This window comes from Ochotona curzoniae, unplaced genomic scaffold (genome assembly GCF_017591425.1).
Source record: "Ochotona curzoniae isolate NIBS_2020 unplaced genomic scaffold, NIBS_Ocur_1.0 contig_2688, whole genome shotgun sequence".
NCBI lineage: Eukaryota > Metazoa > Chordata > Mammalia > Lagomorpha > Ochotonidae > Ochotona > Ochotona curzoniae.
The window spans coordinates 20,570,860-20,592,586 of NW_024465553.1; the positions used below are offsets into that span (position 1 = coordinate 20,570,860).

The window sequence follows — 21,727 nt, forward strand, 5'->3', positions numbered from 1 at the left end:
TTAGTTAACCAACTCTTGAATTCTGGCAGTTTCCTCAAAAGAGATTCACAGAATTTGTACTCCATTAATTCTTCCATGTCCAAGACTTACTGTGGTCTTTGTTATAGTGAAGGATAATGTAGATAACATCTTGTTTTGTCTTGTAAATCTTTCAGGTATTCATTACCTTAATTGTCCCCAGTACATAGCATAAAAAATAGATTTTTATTCTATCTATTCTACTGTTTGGGCTTTTTCCCCCCCATGGGACTCCAATTATGCATGTGTTGATTTTTGTTTATTCCTAAAGAAAATTTTGTTTTTATTGGGAAGGCAATTTTACACAGAGAAGAAAAAATAGAGATCTTCCATCTGCTCTCACTCCCCAAATGGCCACAAAGGCTGAAGCTGAGCCAATCCAAAGCCAGGAGCTTCTTCCCAGTCTCCCACTTGAATGAGTACAGGATTCTAAGCACTTAAGTCATCCTCCACTGCTCTCCCAGTGCATAAGCAGAGAGCTGGATCAGAAGTGGAGCAACCGAGACTTGAACCTGCACCCATACGGGATGCCAGTGCTGCAGGTGGAGGATTAGTCTGATACGCTGCCATGTCTGTTCCTCATTGCCTTTATTTCATATCTGTCATTTTTTTTCTGTTTTGCGTGGATCTAATTTGATGTTGTCACCAGCCATCAGTAAATGGACAGGTTGTTCACATGAGACTGTGTAGAGACCAGGACAGCCGACCAGGGTAGCTGGATTTCCCCACCATTGTTTGGGAAGACGCTACTTCATTCAGCCACTGCTCCCCCACACGAGTCCTTGGGTAGCTCATGTATTGTTAATACAAACACTCTGCCCTCTCTTCCCAACCAGGTGAGGTGCACTCCTCCCCGTACTCGATCTGGGATGCTCACAATCACTTGCCTAGCAAATAATCTGTTGAATGTGACACCCTGGGGCTCCCCGACAGGATCCTAAGATCCCCTGCTTCTCATCCAGCTCCCTGCTTGTGGCCTGGGAAAATAGTCAAGGACAGCCCAATGTGTTGGGACTCTGCACCTGCATGGGAGACCCAGAAAAGTCTCCTGGCTTCAAATTGGCACACCTCTGGCCGTTGCAGCTGCTTGGGGAGTGAATGAGAGAATGGAAGATCTTTCTCTCTCTCTCTCTCCACTCTGTATATCTGAATTTCCAATAAAAATAAATAAATCCCTTGCAGCTTGGGCCCAAGCTACCACATAAGAAGTCTGACTAAGCTGAGACTGCTGGCTCTGAGAAAATGCATGCTGGCCATGTGCAGAAGCACACAGAGCGATGCTTGACAAAGTCAGGTCTCAGACATACACACACAGAAAAACCTTGGGATGACTTAGCCACAGTGTGGCAGCAGTCATGTGAGGCTCCTCCAGCGAGGACCATGAGCAGAAGCCAGCCCGTCCCAGAAATGAACAATACAGGATGCTTTAAGTCACCAGGCTTGGGGAAGGTTGGTTGGGCAGCCGTGGGTAACTGAATACCTGCTGAAGCTGTCTCTATAGCTGGCCAGTAACTGAGGTGTAAGGTGGCTTCCGAGAAGTCTGGCTCACCACAAGGACCAATCACAACCGTTCTCAGGTCATATCCCTTAACACCAGGAGATGTTCGTGTTCCTGAACTCTCTGCCCTCTGAGCTGCCCGGCTCACTCAACTCCCCATCCTCTCACTTGCTCCTTCGTGACTGCTGCCTGCTAGTGAGCACTTGTGGAGCCTTCTTACATCTTCTGCAAATCACATTTCCCCTGGCTTCAGAACTATTATGTATGAGGTTTTCCCCCTTTGTCTTTCCAATTGCGTTGAGTGAAAAGAAAAATAGAGAAGATGAATTGCAGAAAATCTGTTCTGCTTAAATTTTTTTTAATTACTAAAATAAAAAGGAAAAATAAGAAAAAATAAGAGAAGTGCTGGCTTCTATCATCACTTTCGGACCACAGGTCATTACCATATTTTTTTAAAGATTTATTTTTATTATTTTTTTTATTGGAAAGGCAGATATACAGAGAGGAGAGACAGAGAGGAAGATCCTCTGTCCGATGATTCACTCCCCAAGTGAGCGCAACGGCCGACGCTATGCCGATCCGAAGCCAGGAGCCTCTTCCGGGTCTCCCACGCGGGTGCAGGGTCCCAAATCCTTGGGCCGTCCTCGACTGCTTTCCCAGGCCACAGGCAGGGAACTGGAAGGGAAGCGGGGCTGCCGGGATTAGAACCAGCGCCCATATGGGATCCCAGGCGTGCAAGGCGAGGACCTTAACCACTGCGCCACCGCACTGGGCCCAATTACCATATTTTTACTTGCAACAATCTTCTACTAACAGCCACTGAGATCGCACTCAATTCAGAGCCACACTGCAGTAAAAATACCTTCACATATCTGTTTTTTGTGTTCAAGCAATATCTCTATGCCATCATTTTCTGCGAGTAAAATTTTGGGGCCATGGGCAATGGCTGACTAATGTTTTTGTTTTGTTTTGTTTTGCTTTGCTTTGCTTTGCTTTGCTTTGCTTTGCTTTGCTTTGCTTTGCTTTGCTTTGCTTTGCTTTGTTTTGTTTATATGGCACTCAGAGCCTATCAAGAGACAGCTCCGTTTAGCCAGAGCAGATGCTCAAACGCTCTGGAAGCAAATCTACGCAGCCACCAACTACCACCACCAAATCGTTCTCATGTGACTTTTGTCTGTTGAATCGAGCCTGTGAAAGAACCAGGCAAGGCCAGTTTGGGACAAACACACAGTCACAAGAATTTTACTAGGTCTCAGATAGCAGAGAAACGAAGTCATAGGGTGAGGCAAAGTACACAGAGAGGGCAACACAGCACCCCATGGCAGTGAGGGGCAGGAAGCCAGGTTGGCACCCCAGGCATGCACTAGCTGTACACAGCAGGTGGCTAAATAACTGGATCCCAGTTTGGCTACTTTCTAGAAGCGTAAAAAGCATCCATCTCCTTTTCTGAGGACTAAGAAATGTAGTCTTTATTCTTATTTACTAATCAAAGGTAGCATCACTCTGATTCATCTGAAACAGATCTTTGCACTCCCATTGGATGATAGAAAGTCTTTTGGAATATGCATCAAGGTTTGTTCATCCAGGATCCAAGACACAGATTGTTTCCAAAAATTTGTTGTTAAATACTTCAGGGTCCCTGCGTGGCAGTCTAGTGGATAAAGTCCTCGCCTTACACGTGCCAGGATCCCAGATGGGCACCAGTTTGTGTCCCAGCTGCTCCACTTCCCATCCAACTCCCTCCATGTGGCCTGGGAAAGCAGGGGAGGATGGACCAAAGCCTTGGACTCTGCACCTGCATGGGAGACCCAGAAGAAGCTCCTGGCTTTGGATTGGCACAGCTCCAGCCATTGTAGCCGCTTGGAGAGTGAACCATCAGATGGAAGATCTTTTTCTCTGTCTCTCCTCTCTGTATATCTGCCTTTCCAATAAAAATAAAGCCAAGAGCCAGGAGCTCTTCCGGGTCTCCCACGCGGATGCAGGGTCCCAAGGCTTTGGGCCATCCTTGACTACTTTCCCAGGCCACAAGGAGGGAGCTGGATGGGAAGCGGGGCCGCCGGGATTAGAACCGGCACCCATATGGGATCCCAGGCGTGCAAGGTGAGGACCTTAACCACTACGCTATTGCGCCAGGCCCCAATAAAAAATAAATCTTAAGAAGAAAACAAGAGAGAGAGAGAGAATCCTTCAGGGGCCAGCATGTGAAAGATCAGCTTAAGGCACCACTTGCAATGCAGCAGGCCTGGTCAGAGCACTGATTCTAGTCTTGACTGCTCTACTTCCAATCTGGCTCCTTGCTAATGAATGATTTCTCTGTCTCTAGTGACTCTGGAAGAAGCAGGGCTCCTCTGACTAGCTGCAAGGAGAAGGCAGCTTCCTTCAGCCTTCCCCGGAGCTCCTGGGGAATGCTCAATCCAGCACCCCATCCCCTCACCAACATCTAGTGCCCAGCACTCTTGCTTCCCTCAAACAGCAAGAAATCATCACTACCAGAGACTTTGAGAGGGACAGAGCCAGGTGCACATGCTCTGTACTGCACAATCCCAAGCTGCAGGCTGACTTTCATCACTGCAGGATTGCAGATATCCCCAAAGCCACTGATGGAGAGATCTCATTCTCAGGTACACCAAGCCAAAATTCTGCCCCACCTCCAGCCCATTGTGGTTCACACCCTGCTCCCTGTTCTTTTCTGGGCAGCTCCCAGCATAACATCTAATCACTTTCTGCAAATGGGAAACTACAGGGAACCTTTGCCCCATCCCTCTCCTCTCCCAAGGCCTTGTGAGTTCCAAGCCAGCCAAGAGGCCCCTGGGTCTGTGGAGAACTCCAGTCCCTTGCCCTGCCCCTGCAGCTGGGGTGGAAGGAACAAAACCCAGGGCAGTCTGGCCTGCCTCTTCTTGCTGCTGCTACTGCACACCCAGGACCCGAGATCTACAGACCCAATGTGAAAGTGGAGTCAGGAGCTTAGCAAGACAGGGCTATGCATTCTTGCTTTCTGCTCCAGCACATGTCCCCAGAAATGTGGCTCCCCTGGGCATACATTTACATTCCCATCCAGGTCCCCTTTGAGCTGCCCTCTGAGACTCCAAACTCATAAGAGCCCATTTGCCATCCCAACAGGTGTGGGGATAAGACCAGGGCTTCCCCAGCATGAAGGACACTGGCATCCCCTCATGTCCCCAGAGGAGACCCTAGACACATCCTCCCTGCAGGTCACCTGCCACTACCCTGGCCCGCAGCTCCACAGACTAGCCATCTACATGCAAGAAACAATGATAACACTCTGATTCTGTCAGTCCCCAGGGGCTTGGAGGACAAATGGCAAATCATGGAGGATCCCATATTGGACAGAGTGCCAGTTCCAGTCCTGGCTGCTCTGCTTCTGACTCAGCTCCCTGTTAATTCACCTGGGAAAGCAGTAAAAGATGGTCCCGGTGCTTAGGCCTCTGCCACCCATGCAGGAGAACCAGATGGAGTCTTCAGCTTGGTCCATCAGCATCTTGTTATAGACATTTGGAGATTAAATCAACAAATGGAAGATCTGGCTGGGGGGGGTGGTGTATATCACTCCAGTTTTCAAATAAACAAATGCTTCAAATAAATGGTAGCCCATGGGACAGGAGCAGGATACTGTCTCCCAAGGGAGAAACTAAGGCATGAGAAGCTGAACCAGGAGTAGGAGCTGGAAGGAAGGGGCAGGGCTGGACACCACCTGGCGCAAGTCCTGCCTGGGTTCCCAGGCCCAGGTCACCTGCACAGCAGGTTCTACGGAGGACTAAAGGGAGAGATAAGCCCTCTACCCCTGGAGAAGGGCCAGATATGTGGCATCCAGGAGGGAGTCAGAGGTCAGGTAGTCAGGGTGAGGCAAGGAAGGCCGGGCAGATAAGCCTCTGAGCTCTCTCTCTCCTCTGAGGCCACCACCAGAGAGACAGCTCCATTCATTGCATAATCCTCCTATTTGTCCAGAGCTACATTTTGTCCAGAAACCTCTCTGTCCCGAGAGGCCATTCAAGAAGGCCTCCAGCAAGGACAGGCCGAGGAAGGGAGCTGACAGAAGAATCACGGCAGTTTTGCGGTGCCCCTTGGAAGCATGGAGGCCTACAACCAGTCTGCAGCCCTCAACTTCAGCCTGCCACTCAACTTCGGCAAGCGCCCCACCGACCTGGCCCTTAGCATCATCTTGGTAGTCACGCTGCTCCTCGTCATGCTCTCGTTGGGCTGCACCATGGAGTTCAGCAAGATCAAGGCTCACTTTCTGAAGCCCAAGGGGCTGGCTATCGCCCTAGTGGCCCAGTATGGCATCATGCCCCTCACCGCCTTTGTGCTGGGCAAGGCTTTCCAAATGAGAAAAATTGAAGCACTGGCCATCCTGATCTGCGGCTGTTCACCCGGAGGGAACATGTCTAATCTCTTCAGTTTGGCCTTGAAGGGGGACATGAATCTCAGGTAGGACTGGGGATTAAAAGGGTACATGTTGTAGCAGGGTGTCCCATTCGAGGGGAGGAGCTGGGCTAACACCAGGAGAGAATGCGCTGGGGCGCAGGTGGCAAGGGGGATGAGGGGTTGGGTAGACACAAAGGGAGGTAGCAGCTGAAGTTCATTGGCAAGCGTTTATGCTGAGCAAGGGCTGGAAAGCTATCTCTGCTTAACAAACAACCCAAAGGTGCACCCAGAGGCATCCTGCCCAAATCTGAGAGGCATCTCAACAGGGGGACACAGGGTTGCCTTAAGGGAGCATTGAGTGTACTCTCCTATGATTTGAGGGTGAGGGGAGCAGGCACAAGTTGTGAGCTTTGAGGCCAGACAGGAATTCAGTCAGTTCCAAACATCATCAGGAAGATCAGTGTGTCAAGAACCCTCTGTGCACTTCAAATTCCTGCAGCACAGGCAAGACGTTGCCACAGTGACTCCAGGGAGCTAAGCCATCTAGAATATCTTGTCTCTAACAGCCTTGCCTTGTACTTGCCCTGTACTCATGCAAAGGTACAGCCAGGTAAACCCTAGAGTGTCCAAGCACCTGTGCAGGTTACCCTGGGCCTCAGCTCAAACAGGTAGGAAGAAGGCAAGCAGCAAGCATAATGAGCAGGGATGGATTGCTCCCAGGAGCCCGAATTCTTCCAAGCAGGTGGGGCTCAGGCTATGAATGAATCCCAAGGGACAGTTCAGAGCTGCTCCAACCATCTGTGTGCAGGCTGAAGCAAGCTCACCAGCAAAAGCTCTTGCTTTATTGAAGTTTGCCTCTCCAGCCAGTTTCCTCTGGGTCAATCATCAGTGGAGATGTCATTCTAATCCTGGGATGATGGTGGGATTCAGAGGATTTCTCTATCTCTGTCCCTAGCTAAACTCCACTAAGAATACTAACCATGTGTGAAGGCCTTTGCAATACAAAGTGATGCTGGCTTAGGCTTTTGTTTTGCTTAATTTATTTGAAAGGTAAGACTACATATAGAAAAGGAGAGACAGAGAGAGACCCTTCAATTCGCTGGTTTACTCCCCAGATGGCTGCAACAGCCAGGGCTGGGCCAGGCCAAAGTTAAGACATCCAAGTCTCCCACATGTGTAACAGAAGCCTAAGCACTTGGGCCATCTTCTGCCGCTTCTCCCAAACCATTAGCAGGGACCTAGAAGTGGAGCAACCAGGACACAGACCAGTGCCCCTATAGGATGCTGATATCACAGGTTGAGGCTTTACCCACTACACTACAGCACCAGCCCCAATAATAGCACAGGCTTTTAAATGAGAAACTCAAGAAAGAGCAGAAGCTTGCTGGGATCTGTCATGCCCTCAGTCCATGTGACTCCTGTCCCTGAGGCCACTGATGGACAAAAAGGTGGGAAGAGGGTGCTTGGCTTATGCCGTCTGCCATGGGAACATAAGTTCTTCCCATGCCTCAGCTAACCTCTTGCTGCAAAATGAGGCCTGTGGGCAAGGCTTGTCACAGATCCCTCCATCCCAAGAAACGCAGACTATCTTAACTGTGGTATAGGAGGCAGCAGGGGAAAGGGTATGCAAAGGGCTTTGTGTAGCTGCAAAGGCAGCAAAGCAGAGGGAATCAGCAGGGACAAGGGGGAGTTTTTTGAGGATGGGTAACCAGGTGTCCCAGTGGGCTCTAATGAGGCCTCTCCGGCAATGTCTCCATCTGCGTGGTCCAAGGTCCCCATGAACCTGAGCCTCTTCAAGTTCAAAAACATGGCATTCGTACCCTTCTGCTCAAGAAACCTCTTGTCCAGGTACCTAAGGACTATCCCTCTCCTGGCACCTGAGACCCCAAGAGCAAGGTGGGAACCTCATCCTCTATCATCCTTTGCTGCTGAACCTAAATCCCAAAGGGAGCTCAGTGAGGAGTACTTGTTACCTGGATTATAATCATGAGTTTGGCCTTGATCATGAGCAGCAGCCAGCAATTGCCCTCAACACCCAGATCAAGGTGTGTTGGAAGAAGCTCTTTCACAAGATGAGGAAACCAGCTCTGAGACGCTCTGCTGAATGTGTGAGTGGCTCCCTAGTTGTGCTCTTGGATGTCTTCAGGCCAGCATGTCCAATAGAGTGATCGGAGACTAGAGGCAGAGGCCCCACACCTGAGCAGAAGGCATTCCTGGGGAAGCTGGGCCCATGGCTATCCCAGCTTCCTGCTTTTCCAAATGCAGAAATTTCATTTGCATCTAAAATTTCTTGAATTTCTACACTTTGGCAACTTATTCATATTTTTGCTTGAAAAGATGGTGAGAACCAAACTCCACTTCTCAAAATGCCAGATGGAGTTCAGAGGTCCTTCTGTGTGTAGTTTCTTAATGCATAACACTCTCCAGCATCCCTTTTAAAGTTAGGAGGAAGTCTGGAGACACCGATTCAATTTTATGTATTTTTTAAGAGATTTCTTTTTAATGGAAAGGCAGACTTAACAGAGGGGAAAGGCAGAAAGACCTGTCATTAATCCAAAGCCAGGAGTCAGGAGTTTGTTCCAGGTCTCCCACGTAGGTGTAGGGTCCCAAGGACTTGGGCCTTGCTCTGAGTGGAGCAGTCAGAACACAAACTGGTACCCATACGGGATCCTGGCACCTGAAGGTGGAGTAACTGCCAGCTGAAATATTGCGCAGCCCCCAATTTCCTTTTATACTTTAAGTCTGGGGAAGTTATGTCCAGAGGCAACCCTGGGCTCCCTCTGTCCATTCATTTGTTTCCCAGCTGTAGTGAGGCTGGGACAGCCAAGCCACCAGAGTACGCATAGCAGTTCCTTCACTAGACAAGTTCCAAAAACTGCATGAGTCTTGCCCATCAAGTCACGGTGGCCCATCAAGCCACAGTGAGCATGGCTTGTTGAGGACATGCTAACAGGCACTTGGTCTCCTGTGATGACTTCCCAAGTACCCTAGATTCACATCCCCCAACACCCTACCAAACCACAGCAAAGTCAGAGCCAACAGTTACAGGGACAACAGCCACCAAAGGAGTCCCACCAGTCTCTCCATCATGATGCAGGAAGCCAAACCAGGAGATGGAGCCACTGGGACTCTCCAAAGTTGCCCACTTCTCCAGGCACCCTGAGGACTTCCCCATAGTCCTCTCAACTTCTGCTTCCAAGGCCTCCATGGACAGAGACTCAAAACCAGACTCTCAAAAAAGGTGTCCAGATGTCCAAAAGCCCAGTCTGAGCAATGCTCAGAGAACTCAAGGAGGAAGAAAAAATTAACTCAAAGTGCCACTTGCTCCAAAAGGTATCAGGCCCATGGGTAACCATGCTTCCAAATGCCAGGTATCTCCCACCCCTGTCCCTCAGTGTCAATTATGGAGTGCAATGGCTGCAGACACTGGCAGGTTAGCAGTGGTGCTCCTTAACCAGCTCGCAGCATTTGGGTGTTTTGCGACATAGAGTCCCAGAGCAAACTCCAAAAGCCAAAGTAAGCATGACATGACTGCTCTAGCACACCAAAGCAAATACACAGGCTGGTTCTCCTGTGAGGAGATCGATAGCTAGCACTATAGCCCTGTGTCCCAATTTCATTCCCCTCTACATCCCAAAAGGAGGACCCTTGGAATTTCACGTTGGTCATTTCCCACATGTCCAGAAACAAGATACCATGTTTGCCTGTTTAAATTTTGACAACGTGAGATAAGAATGGGACTAACATATGGCATGCATCTGAAGTGCTGTAGTTTGGTTCATGATCCCCCAGGGTCACATGTGAAAGCATATATGGTTAAAACAAGAGGCTGGTACCTTCACTAGGTACCACTACTTGCACGCTAGGTTAAGTCACTACTTCCAATGCAAGCATCCCATATCAGAATCCCAACCATCCAGTGCCTAAACCAGCTGAAGATGGCCTATGTTGCATGGACCTCTGCTAGCCATGTGGGAGGCCAGGATGGGGTTCTGGACACTTAGCCTTGCCCTGCCTGGCCCAGTTCAGGAGGCTGCAACCATTTGGAGAATGAACAATAATTTAAAAATTTTATTTCATGGCCAGTCTAGAAACTCTGCTATATTTACTAGCCATCTGAGCATCCATTCTTGGAACAGCTTCATTTTCTGCTTATTTGTCTATGGGATTGTTGCGCTGGATTATTATTTGCAAAGTTGTTTACCTATGTTGCAACAGTCTATTTAGGGTTTGCGGCTTACCTTGACACCTTGATAAGAATGTCACAGTTAGTCAAATCAGCCAGTGTTTCTGCAGCGTGGATTATGTTTTAAGAAATCCTTTACCATTGACAAAGTGACAGTTATTCCCCTATATTTTCTTCTAAACATTTTAAATGTTTAGTTTTCATGTAGAGAGCTTCAACCTAGTTTATTTTTATGTATGTTGTGATCTATTTCCTATGTAATAATGCCCAGCTGAAATTTTGCCTAATTTGCAGAACCATTTCACTTAAAAATCAAGTAAACACGAGTCTGTCACTGTGCGCTTTCTTCCACTAGTCTTTGTATCTATCCTCACTCCAGCATCAAGTTTTCTTAATGATAAAGACTTTCTAATGAAATTTGGTATCTGAAAGGTAGATCCTCCTCCTGTGTTCTTGGAAATTGTTAGGCCAGCTTTCAAGTACACCACCCCCTCAAAAAGAACCCTTCAACATGAACACCTATCTATAGATTTGGAGATGATTCCCATTCATAAATACAATATATTTTTCCTTAGGTGTTCTACTTTTTTATTAAGTTCTCCATAATTGTTAGATATGTTTTCTAATATCTTGCAACTTTTCTAAGTTGTATATTCAAAAACAAATTTACGTGGCTAACCATTTGTTCCAAGAATGTCAAGTCCCAATTTTTAAAAATATTTTTAGAATCTCATAGGTTCTCTTTCTAGTTATAATGAAAAAGTCACCAGGACCAAGTGTGTGCTCCACCCTATCATTGGTGAAAAAAACAAAAAACAAGAAGTTCAGCTTCCTGTCTTCCCATCCCTATTCTTTTTCTATGTTCTATTTTGCTGTTCCGCTGAAGGTCCATGTATTTTTTTTTTAAAGATTTATTTTTATTATTTTTTCATTGGAAAGGCGGATATACAGAGAGGGGAGACAGAGAGGAAGATCTTCCATCCGATGATTCACTCCCCAAGTGAGCGCAACGGGCCGATACTATGCCGATCCGAAGCCAGGAGCCTCTTCCGGGTCTCCCACGCGGGTGCAGGTTCCCAAAGCTTTGGGCCGTCCTCGACTGCTTTCCCAGGCCACAGGCAGGGAGCTGGAAGGGAAGCGGGGCTGCCGGGATTAGAACCGGCGCCCATATGGGATCCCGGGCGTGCAAGGCGAGGACTTAACCACTTGCGCCACTGCGCCGGGCCCAAGGTCCATGTATTGTAAAGGTCATTAAACAGACCCCAAGTCACCGTTGAAATTTAAAGTTTGCTGCCACATTTTTATACGTATCCTTTTCAGATTTCATAATTTCCGATCTGCCTCTGGCATGCCTGCTCTTCCCCACATCTGAACACACTGCAGCTTGGTGACTTCTTTCCACACTAATGTGAATTCTTCCTTTGATGTAACCATTGCTGCCTCCTTCCTCGTTCCAGCATCACAGCTCTTCACGGATTCCCTAAGTGCTACTGTCCTTCCTTTCTTCATGCTGCTGTTTCTGTTTAGGGTCCTTCTAACCTTGGCTGATTCCCCTTTGCATTTTTCTCATTTTTCTCTGCCAGGCAACTCATCCATTCCCAAAGACCAGTGTCACTGCCTCACACCAAATGCCTTGGCACATGAAATGCGCTTCACGTAGCAAATCCTTGTATCTCAGTTAGACAAAGCTGCTACATCCAGTTATTCCATAGGCTCTAAACAAGATAGTCGGGGTACTGGGAATCTCAGCTTTCTCCAAAACAAGCTGTGACTACAGCATGGCTCAAGCAAAAATAACTCTGAATGGCTCTTCCCACAAGAAGGCACACATGAACTAAAGCAGTTGCAGAGTTCTGGGTTCAAATCTGCCTCAATCAACTACTATTAGTGTGATCTGGGCCAATGAACAACAATTCTAGTGTTCAGCTTCATAGCCAGGGGGGAAAAAAAAAGCAAATAAGCATCACAACAAATACCTAAACCTACGGGGGGGAAAATGCAAACAAAGCAATGAATATAGAGTACCTAGCATCTAACAAGCACCTAACAGTCTGTAGTAACTCGCGCTCTCTCTCTCCCTTCTCCCATGTCCCCTTTCCCCAGCATTGTGATGACCACCTGTTCCACCTTCCTCGCTCTGGGGATGATGCCACTCCTCTTGTATATCTACAGCAGGGGCATCTACGAGGGGGACTTCAAGGACAAGGTGCCCTATCGTGGCATTATGATATCCCTGGTCATGGTTCTCATTCCGTGCACCATAGGGATCATCCTCAAGTCCAAACGACCACAATATGTACCCTATGTCATCAAGGTAAGAACCTGAGTCCGTCTTAGTGAGCAAACAGGGCAGGGAGCAAGGACATTATCCCTGTGGGGTTGGGTTACAGGTGCTTCCTCTGTGTCTATCTCTTTGTTTGCAGGTCTTAAAAAAGAAAGTTTAAAAAAGTTTAAAAAAGTTAAAAAAGAAAGTATCGGTTCATCTGTTACTTTATGGAGTTACAATGTACACATGAAACACTTTAAAAAACACCATATAAAGTTTAGCTAAAGCACTATTTTCAGAATAAAACCAGCTTATTACGCTGTTAAATTTCATGTCATAATATTGATAGCGTGCACCTTCCTTGAGTTTGATATCTGCACAAACAGCCCATGAAAGAATGAGATCCAACAACTGTACAAGCACAGCGTGGCAGAATGCAAGATTAGCAAGGACAAGGGGAGACAAGGCAGTAGATGATGGCCCAATTGGTTCGGACCCTGACACCCACACTGGTGACCTAAATGGAGTTCCAGGGGTTCTAATTCCGGCCTGGCCCAGCTCTGGCTGTTGTAGCAATTTGGAGAATAAACCAGTGATGGAAAATTGTATTATCTTCCTTTCAAATAAATCAAAGCATTAAAAAAAGTAAGATATGACATTTCCAGTATTACTTTACTCACGAGCACAGGTAGCCTTAACAAGCATACAAGTTTATCAGTTTGGAACATGTCATTCTCCAAAACACACTTCACTACACACTAGTCACTAATATTTTTATTCATTTGAAAGGCAGGGATTCAACAGCAGAGAATACAGATCTCTCATCCCTTGGTTCATTCCCCAAATGCCCACGGGAGTTAGGGCTGGGTCCGGTCAAAGCCACAAGCCAGGAATTTAAGCCACATCTCAAGTGACCTGAGCCATCACCTGCTGCCTCCCAGGGTGCCCATCAGCGGGCAGATGGAACCAGTAGCAGAACCAGGATCCAAGCCAGTCCCTTTGTGGATGACTGGTGTCCCCACATGACATCTCAACTGTTGTGCCAAATGCCTGTCCAGACCTTATGATGCTGTTATCATCACTGTTATTCTCAAACTCCCCTAGGGAACTTCTTTCCTATCCAATTACCAGGGCTTTCAAGGCTTGCCCATCATTTTGGATCTAAAATTACATTATCTGGTTGGATCATTCACTGTTTACCAGCCTCATTTCAAACGAGTCAGAATTTCCAGAAGTCAAACCATTCTAAAATAAAGGCTCTTCTAGATGTGAAAAGTTTCAATGAATTTGAAAGCAGTGCAGGAATGCATCTACATCTTCCAAGTCGTGTGCGTCCCCTTCCACTTCACGTCCCAGTGGTGTGGGAATCTGCTTCCTGTGTCCCACCCCCACCCTCCTGATGACCTTGTCTCATCTTGTCCAGGTGGGGATGTTCCTCACTCTCTCATTCAGCATTGCCATCGCCGTCCTTTCTGCCATCAACGTGGGCAGCAGCATCATGTATGTCATGACCCCGTACTTTCTGACCATCTCGGCCCTCATGCCTTTCATCGGCTTCCTGCTGGGCTATTTCCTCTCTGCTCTCTTCCGCCTCAATGGACAGTAAGTATTTCTTTAGGTCCCATCATCCCATAGCCTCATCCTAGTAATAGACGCTCAGAAACAGGATGGGGTGTGCAGAACCTGAAATCTGGGCAAAGCAGGTTCTTAGCAATGTCTCCACAAGCAATGAACTTTTGACTCACAAACACTGAGAAGGGAAGGCACCAAATGCATTACAATCCTGTGAAATCCAGACAACAAAGGCCTCAGACCAGCCACACAGCTAGGTAATGGCTAAACAACCCCTGCAAAGGCTAGATTCTACCTATTGGCCAAACCCTTGGCGGGATGGCACTGGACTAACAGTGACAGGTGCTGGTAATACTCCTCGTTTCTCATTTGTTTCCTTTTCTGCCTCGGCTTTAGTCCCAAGGACAGAATGGGGTGGGAGCTCTAGGTGACACTGAGCTAAGCTGTGGGTCTATACCACAGACTAACCTAATTCATAAACACGATTTCCACTTTACAACAGTTGGAGGGCACAGTGTAGGAACAACAGGCATTACACCTTAACAGGCAGATGAATGACTTTCCTCTTACAGCCACAGTAAGTAAAAATTTACACCAGAGACTAACTAGCAGCATGCCTCCCCACAAAAAAAAAAAAAAAAACCCTAAGTTATCTTCAAGATAAATTTAAATATCCATTCTTAAAGCCATTCTCTGATAATTACCATACATAAATAATAGACTTCAAAGGCCGCCAAATACCAAGGCACGACAGTACACACCACAATAAACCCCATCAGTACCAAGTATGATCACAATAATCTCCCATCCAACATGCTATGTCTGCTTCTATATTTGAAAGATAATTATACTCGCTACCTTAGGGATTTTGCGTGTATTATGTACAACCAACCCACTCTTCAATGGAAAAACCAGGACAATGTGTTGCTTGTAAAGAGCACGAGGCCCATTTCAGAGCTAGACATCTAAGCCAAAAATCTTGGAACAAGATAAGGCCGTGAACCCCTCAAACCATCTTCTCTTTTATGTTGAACTCATGATTGTCCTATCCAAAATGAGCCAAGGATGCCAACATCCTTTGATTCCTCAGAAACTATTCATTTCTACAAACTTCTATACGGCAACTCTACACAGCTCAGAAAAAAATCTGGCAAAAATTCCCTCATCTGAGATTCAGGGATTCCCACCCTACATAGTCAAGCGAATGTTAAAACAGACAAGCTCAACTTTTCTTGAACTCTCGTCTACTCCACTCCTAACTTTCTTGGGATGGACTGTTCAGTTGGAGCCTGGAGTAGCTGTGAGGAAGAGGATACACCAGCAAAGATGCTTCCTTATGTCTCTTCCAAGTTCCCATGCAAATGCATTTCTTTTCACTTACACAGGTGCAGACGTACCATCAGCATGGAGACAGGATTCCAAAACCTGCAGCTTTGTTCCACCATCCTCAATGTGACCTTTCCCCCTGAAGTTATCGGACCACTTTTCTTCTTTCCTCTCCTCTACATGATTTTCCAATTTGCAGAAGGCATTATCATCATTGCTGTTTTTCGGTGCTATTTAAGATTCAAGCCTCCCAAAGGTAAGTATCCATCCCTTTCCAAATTCATATTTACTAGCCAAGAGCCAGCTTCTAGAAGGGACTTTTTAGATAAGGCTTTTCATTCCGAAGTCACTAGTGATAAGACAATACACAAGAGATTCTAAACAGCACCAGCTCCATTAGGTACACCCCATTCCTGCCTTCTAGCCAACCTTCCAACTAGTGGATGGGGTCTGCCTCATAAGACCTCAGATGATCTGGGCTGCTCTGTGCAAGGGGAGGAAGCAGAACAGAACCACCTTAGGTACTAGTGACATTAGTTGGATTAAGCCACCAGCTGCAAAGCTGGCTTCCATATAGATATTAGAGTCCCAGGTGCTCCATTTCAGATCCAGCTTCCTGCTAATTCACCTGGGAAAACAGCAGAAGAAGGCTGAAATGCTTGGGCCCCCGCACTCTCATGGGACACTAGGAACAATCTCCCAGCTCTTAGCTTCAACCTGGCACAGCTCTGTGACTACAGTCATCTCAGGAGTCAACAAATAGTTCTTCCCCATGTCTCTTTCTGTAACTCTGCCTTTCAAACAATTAAGTAAATCTTTTAAAATAGATTATCAAACCTCCACTAAATCCAGAATTCTACCCTCGAAGTACCCTTTAATCCCAATCCTAATCACTAATTCTTAAACCAGGAAACTCAACTCTACAATGCTTTGCCATAATTTTGAACTCTGAACAGTTACCTTCCTGTCTTTCAACTGCCCCTTCTCAAGAACTTGAGGGCCTCCTCAAGACCTTTTCCAGATACTACATGTTTACCCAGGGCAAAATATATAACTTTTGCTTGTACAATGTACTACTCTGTCTTTCCTACTTCATAGTAATTAAAATATAATCTTAGCCAGAAGACAAAAAGAAATCCATTTTACAAGCTTTGATTCAAAACTACAACATTGTGGCAAACAATCTAAACCCACTACTTCCCAAAATCCTCAAGATGCAATGTCCGATAAAGTTCTCATTCAGGTAAGGAAAGGGAGGAATTACACAGGTTGAGTTCCTTAGTTCTCAATGAGGCCAGCAATGTCCTCAAGGGGCAATACTCCACAGATCTTTAGCTGTCACACCTAAAAAGAAAAATCTCCTTAAATAGACTTCAGGAGTCCCTAGGAGCAAAACTAAGCCAAAACAACTTGTCTTTACAGCTTAGGATCTCAGCTCGCTCATCATCACAAAACCACTGGTCCCAAATTCCTGTGCTTTTGAATCCTGCAACCTAGACACGGAACAGGGAAGACAGACTCCTTCCTGTAAAGCTTCTCACCACTTCCACATACACAGCACTGTAGATAATGGATGCTGGGGGTAGCTGGCAACTCTCTGGGAATAGCGACTTGCCTAAAGATACTCCTTTCTGCCCTCCTTACACCCAGAACGCAAGTCATCCATCTAAATCCATCATCCATCTCCCTTCTGTCTCATCAGAAAATTGGTTGTGGAAATGACTCAATATCCTAATTCATTAATTCTTGTATTGCTAGTTCTAACAGTTTGAATACAGCATGGAAGGATGGAGAGGTAGAACCGTCCATATTACACACAGTAGTAGTAAGCTGGGATTTTATTTTCAACATGGAATAAACTTTCAATTAAATGTTGTTCTCCCCCACCTTTCATCCATTCTAACTTTACAGATGAAACAAAAATGACCTACACAGCTGCTGCAACTGAAGAACTTCCAGGAAATCTGGAGAACGGCACCGTCAAGGGCGAGGAGAGCTCCCCCTGCACAGACTAGTACCCTCTTTGGGGGCCTGGACTCTGGTCAGCTAGCAACTCAAAGCCAGGGCAGGAACTGTAGGGCAAGGATCAAAGCCACAGCCATCGTGCCAGCCTTGCCCCGGCCCTTGGGCCTTCTGCACCATCAAGTCGTCGCCTGGAGGACAGAGAAATCTCCCAGGTAGACGCACTAGCCCCCTGTTAAAATTTACTTGTTACTCTAAGGTCTTGCCCTGTGACTGCCAGCTCTACGAAGGGCAAACTGCCTCTTTCCCCTCCATCGCTAGACCCACACAGGCATTTGGTGTCTGAATGAAACACCCATTAATCAGATACTCAAATCTCATTCCAAGAATTGTGAACTAAAACTGAAATAAATGTTCAAAAGTACCACAGTTCTTCCACCTAGAATCCACTCCTTCCCTTTTAACATTGCCATTAAGCTTCTAAGACCTTAGCTAAGTGAGCGCAACAGCCGGTGCTATGCCGATCCGAAGCCAGGATCCAGGAACCTCTTTCAGGTCCCCCACACGGGTGCAGAGTCCCAAGGATCTGGGCCATCCTCAACTGCCTCCCCAGGCCACAAGTAGGGAACTGGATGGGAAGAGCAGCCGCCTGGACCAGAATCTGCGCCCGTATGGGATCCCAGCGCATTCAAGGCTAGGACTTTAGCCGCTAGGCCAACCCTCCGGGCCCTCACTTGGGGAATGAATCATCAGACGGAAGATCATTCTGTCTCTCCTCTTTGTGTATCTGATTATCCAATAAAAATAAAATAAATCTTAAAAAAAAAAAAGACCTTAGAATACAACAGAAGGCACAATACAAAAGCAATCTCACAAAGGCAAAACTCCAAATAGCTACTAACAGCCATGTTACAGAACAATTGTGGAGACCATAATCCTAGGAGGAGAAAACTTTAACAAGGGAGCAGTTTTACTTCACTAACAGGTCAATACTCGGTGGTAGTTTCCCAACAAACCACATCCAATAAAAAAAAAAAAAAAAAAAAAAAAAACAGGAGGCCCTGTTAACTATTGCCAAAAGGATTATTTTCCCAGTTAAAAACACTCAGCTACAAGTCTCACATTTCAAACTAAGGGCATTTCAACACTTTACTTATTGCTTGCAGGAAACAAGAAGTGACTAATGATTTTCAAAAGATTATTTTTGTTGAAAGTCAAACTTAGAGAAATAGAGATCTTCATCTGCTGGTTCACACCCCAGGTGGCCACAATGACCAGAGCTGAGCTGATCCAAACCCAGGAGTTTCTTCAGGGTCTCCCACATGCATGCAGGGTCCCAAGGCTTTGGGCCACCCTCAACTGCTTCCCCAGGCCACAGGCAGGGAGCTGGATGGGAAGTAGAGCTTCTTGGATATGAACCAGCACCCATATGGGATCCCGGTGCATGCAAGGTGAGGACTTTAGCAAATAGGTCAAGGACTTTAGCAACTAGGATACTACACCAATGATTATTAACTCTTACAAAGAGTTAACCCTAACTACTTGATTTTTTCTCCGTTATCAAGTACAAATGAATCCAACATTAACTTTAGCACATTGGGTTGATCCATGCAAGGTCTAATAAGCAGCCAGCACTGAAATCAGCACTTTGGGTCACATTCTGCTATAAACAGTTCATCCATCACCTTCACATTTATCTGTTGGAATTTTCTCAATCACCTGGCCAATGACTTGGTTACCCACAACAAAAAAAGCAAACTTAAAAAGGTAGAACTATACCTGTTTGGTGGCCTTTATACAAAAAAGCTGATGTAAGCCAGTGTGGTGGCTCACCAGGCCACTTCTCCACCTACAGGTGCCAGCATACTATATGGGTACCAGTTCTTACCCCAGCTGCTCCACTTCCCATCCAGCTCCCTGCTTATACCTTAGGAAAGCAGTAGAGGATGGCCCAAGTCCTTGGGACCCTGTACTGAAGGGTACAAGCGCCTGGCTTCAGATGGGCTAAGCTCCCACTGTTACACCCATTTGAGGAATGAACCAGCAGATGGAAGATCTGTCTCTGAAAATCTGACTTCCCAGTAAGAAATCTTACCAACAAAGCTGAGGACAAAATACACAGAAAACAAAGGTTACGCAACATGGTTTGGTCCTAAAACTTTAGAATACAATTCTTTTAAGACTTCTCAAATCTTGAATCTAAAAATTCAGGCCAATTTGTTACCTCATAGACATCTTTTTAAATTCAGTGCTTTTTTTCAGATTTATTATAATTAGAAAGCCAGAAATACAGAGAGGAGGAGAGACAAGAGGAAGATCTTTCATCTTTTGATTTACTCCCCAAGTGGTTGCAACAGCTGGAACTAAGCCAATCCAAAGCCAGGAGCCCAGAGCCTCTTCTGGGTCTCCCAAGGTGCAGGGTCCCAAGGCCTTGAGCTGCCCTCAACTTCTTTCCCAGGCCGCAAGGAGTTGGATGGAAGTGGGACTGCTGGGATATAAACCAGGCAGGGGAAAGGAGAGGATTCTTGCCACAAGGCTACAGCAGTAGGCCCTGAACTGTTCTCTTAAAACCTCTGGTACTAGGGGACAAGTGTGTGGAACGGGGAATGATTTCCAAGACAGTCACCGCTATAAAATCCAAGTATATACTATTGAGTATCACACTTGTGCAAGTTGGCTCTTCTGTCAAGATTCTCGTGAACCTTACTGGTTCACAACAAAATGCTAACTTTGCTGTAGAAAACTCCAATTCCCCTCAGGTTGATATGTACACCAACTCTTGGCCTCAATCTTTTGAAAGAGAGCCTAGTGATAAGCTAGAGGCTAGAAAAATCTCACCTTGATGCACCAAAATCCCATAAAGGTGCTGGTTCATATCCCACCTCCCTGCTTGTAGCCTGCAACAGCAATCAAAGACAGCCCAAAGCCTTGAGACCCTGCACCTGCATGGGACACCTCAAAGAAGTTCCTGGCTCCTGGCTTCGCATCAGCACAACTCCACCCGTTGGTAGTCACCTGGGGAGTGAATCATCAGATGAAGATCTGGGTCTCCTCCTCTCTGTACACCTGACTTTACAAAAAACAAATCTGGGCCCAGCGCAGTAGTATAGTGGCTCAAGTCCTCGCCTTGAATGTGCTGGGATCCCATACGGGTGCTGGTTCCACTCTTGGCAGCCCTGCTTCCCATCCATCTCCCTGCTTGTGGCCTGCAACAGCAATCAAGGACAGCCCAAAGCTTTGAGATTCTGCACCCATTTGGAAGACCTGGACGAAGTTCCTGGTTGCTCCTAGCTTCAGAAAGGTGCAGCACCGGACATGACGGTGGCTGGCGAATGAACATCCAATGATCCTCCTGTCTCTCCCCCTATTTCTGACTTTGCAACAAATAAATCTTCTTAAAAAAAACTGTATTGGGTCCAATGCGATAGAGTAATAGCCAAAGTCCTCACCTTGAATGCACTGGGATCCCATATGGGTTTCATATCCCTGAAACCCCACTTCCCATCCAGCTCCCCGCTTTGGCCTGGGAAAGCAGTACAACATGGCCCAAAGCCTTTGGATCTACACCCATGTAGGATACCCGGAAGCAGCTGCTGGCTTCTGGTTTCTGAGTGGCTCGATTCCAGCCAATGCAGTCACTTGGGCAGTGAACCATCTGATGAAAGATGTTCCCATCTGTGTATCTGTCTTCCCAATAAAAACACATCTTTAAAAAAAATATGCTTCTTTAGGCCCAATGCAATGGCCTAGCAGCTGAAGTCCTCACCTTGAATGCACCAGGATCCCATAAGGGCACCGGTTCTAATCCCAGAGGCCCTGATTCCCATCCAACTCCCTGCTTGTGGCCTGGGAAAGCAGTGGACAGCACAAAACCTTGGGACCCTGCACCTACATGGGAAACCCGGAAGAGGCTCCTGGCTTCTGGCTTGGCACAATTCCAGCTATTGGGGCCATTTGGAAAGTAAATCATTAGATGGAAAATCTTCCTCTGTCTCTCCCTCTCTGTATATCTGACTTTGCAATAAAAATAAATGAATGCTAAGACTAAAACGCTTCTTTAAAAGAAAATGTATAACCTTGAAGCTTCCCATCCAGCTCCGTTTGTGGCCTAGAAAAGCAGAACAGCCCAAAGCCTCCTAGGTCTTTACCGGCACAGCTCCATCTATTGCAGCCAACAGGAAGTGAATCAGTGGACAAAAGATCTTCCTCTCTCTCTCCTCTCTCTACATCTGCCTTTCTAACAAAAATAATTAAATCTTTAAAAAAATTAAAAGGAGGGGGAGGGCAAGCATGAGGATACACAAGAAGAAATTGTTCATCACCATTCAGTCATTATTTCTGGATAATTCAAAAAATTCTTTTGAGCATCTTTTCACTAGGATAGAAATGTCAGAAACAAAAAAGGCCCTTCCCAGTTGTATCCTTAGGATTCTCTATGTGTTGTTTTCTAAACATTCTGTACAAAATAAGGCATGGGAAGAATATATAGTGCAGAACTTCAGGAAATGACAAAAGG

The 21,727-nt window shown here is 46.4% G+C and overlaps 1 protein-coding gene across 1 annotated transcript; it reads left to right on the top strand.

Moving 5' to 3' along the window:
* The first annotated feature begins 5,558 nt into the window (after nt 1–5,558).
* SLC10A1 (solute carrier family 10 member 1) lies at nt 5,559–17,635 on the top strand. The gene is made up of 5 exons (XM_040975373.1): nt 5,559–5,962; nt 12,189–12,399; nt 13,775–13,953; nt 15,309–15,505; nt 17,161–17,635. The coding sequence occupies exons 1-5, from the start codon at nt 5,607–5,609 to the stop codon at nt 17,262–17,264; spliced, it is 1,047 nt and encodes a 348-aa protein (XP_040831307.1). The 5' UTR covers nt 5,559–5,606; the 3' UTR covers nt 17,265–17,635.
* The last annotated feature ends 4,092 nt before the right edge of the window (nt 17,636–21,727 follow it).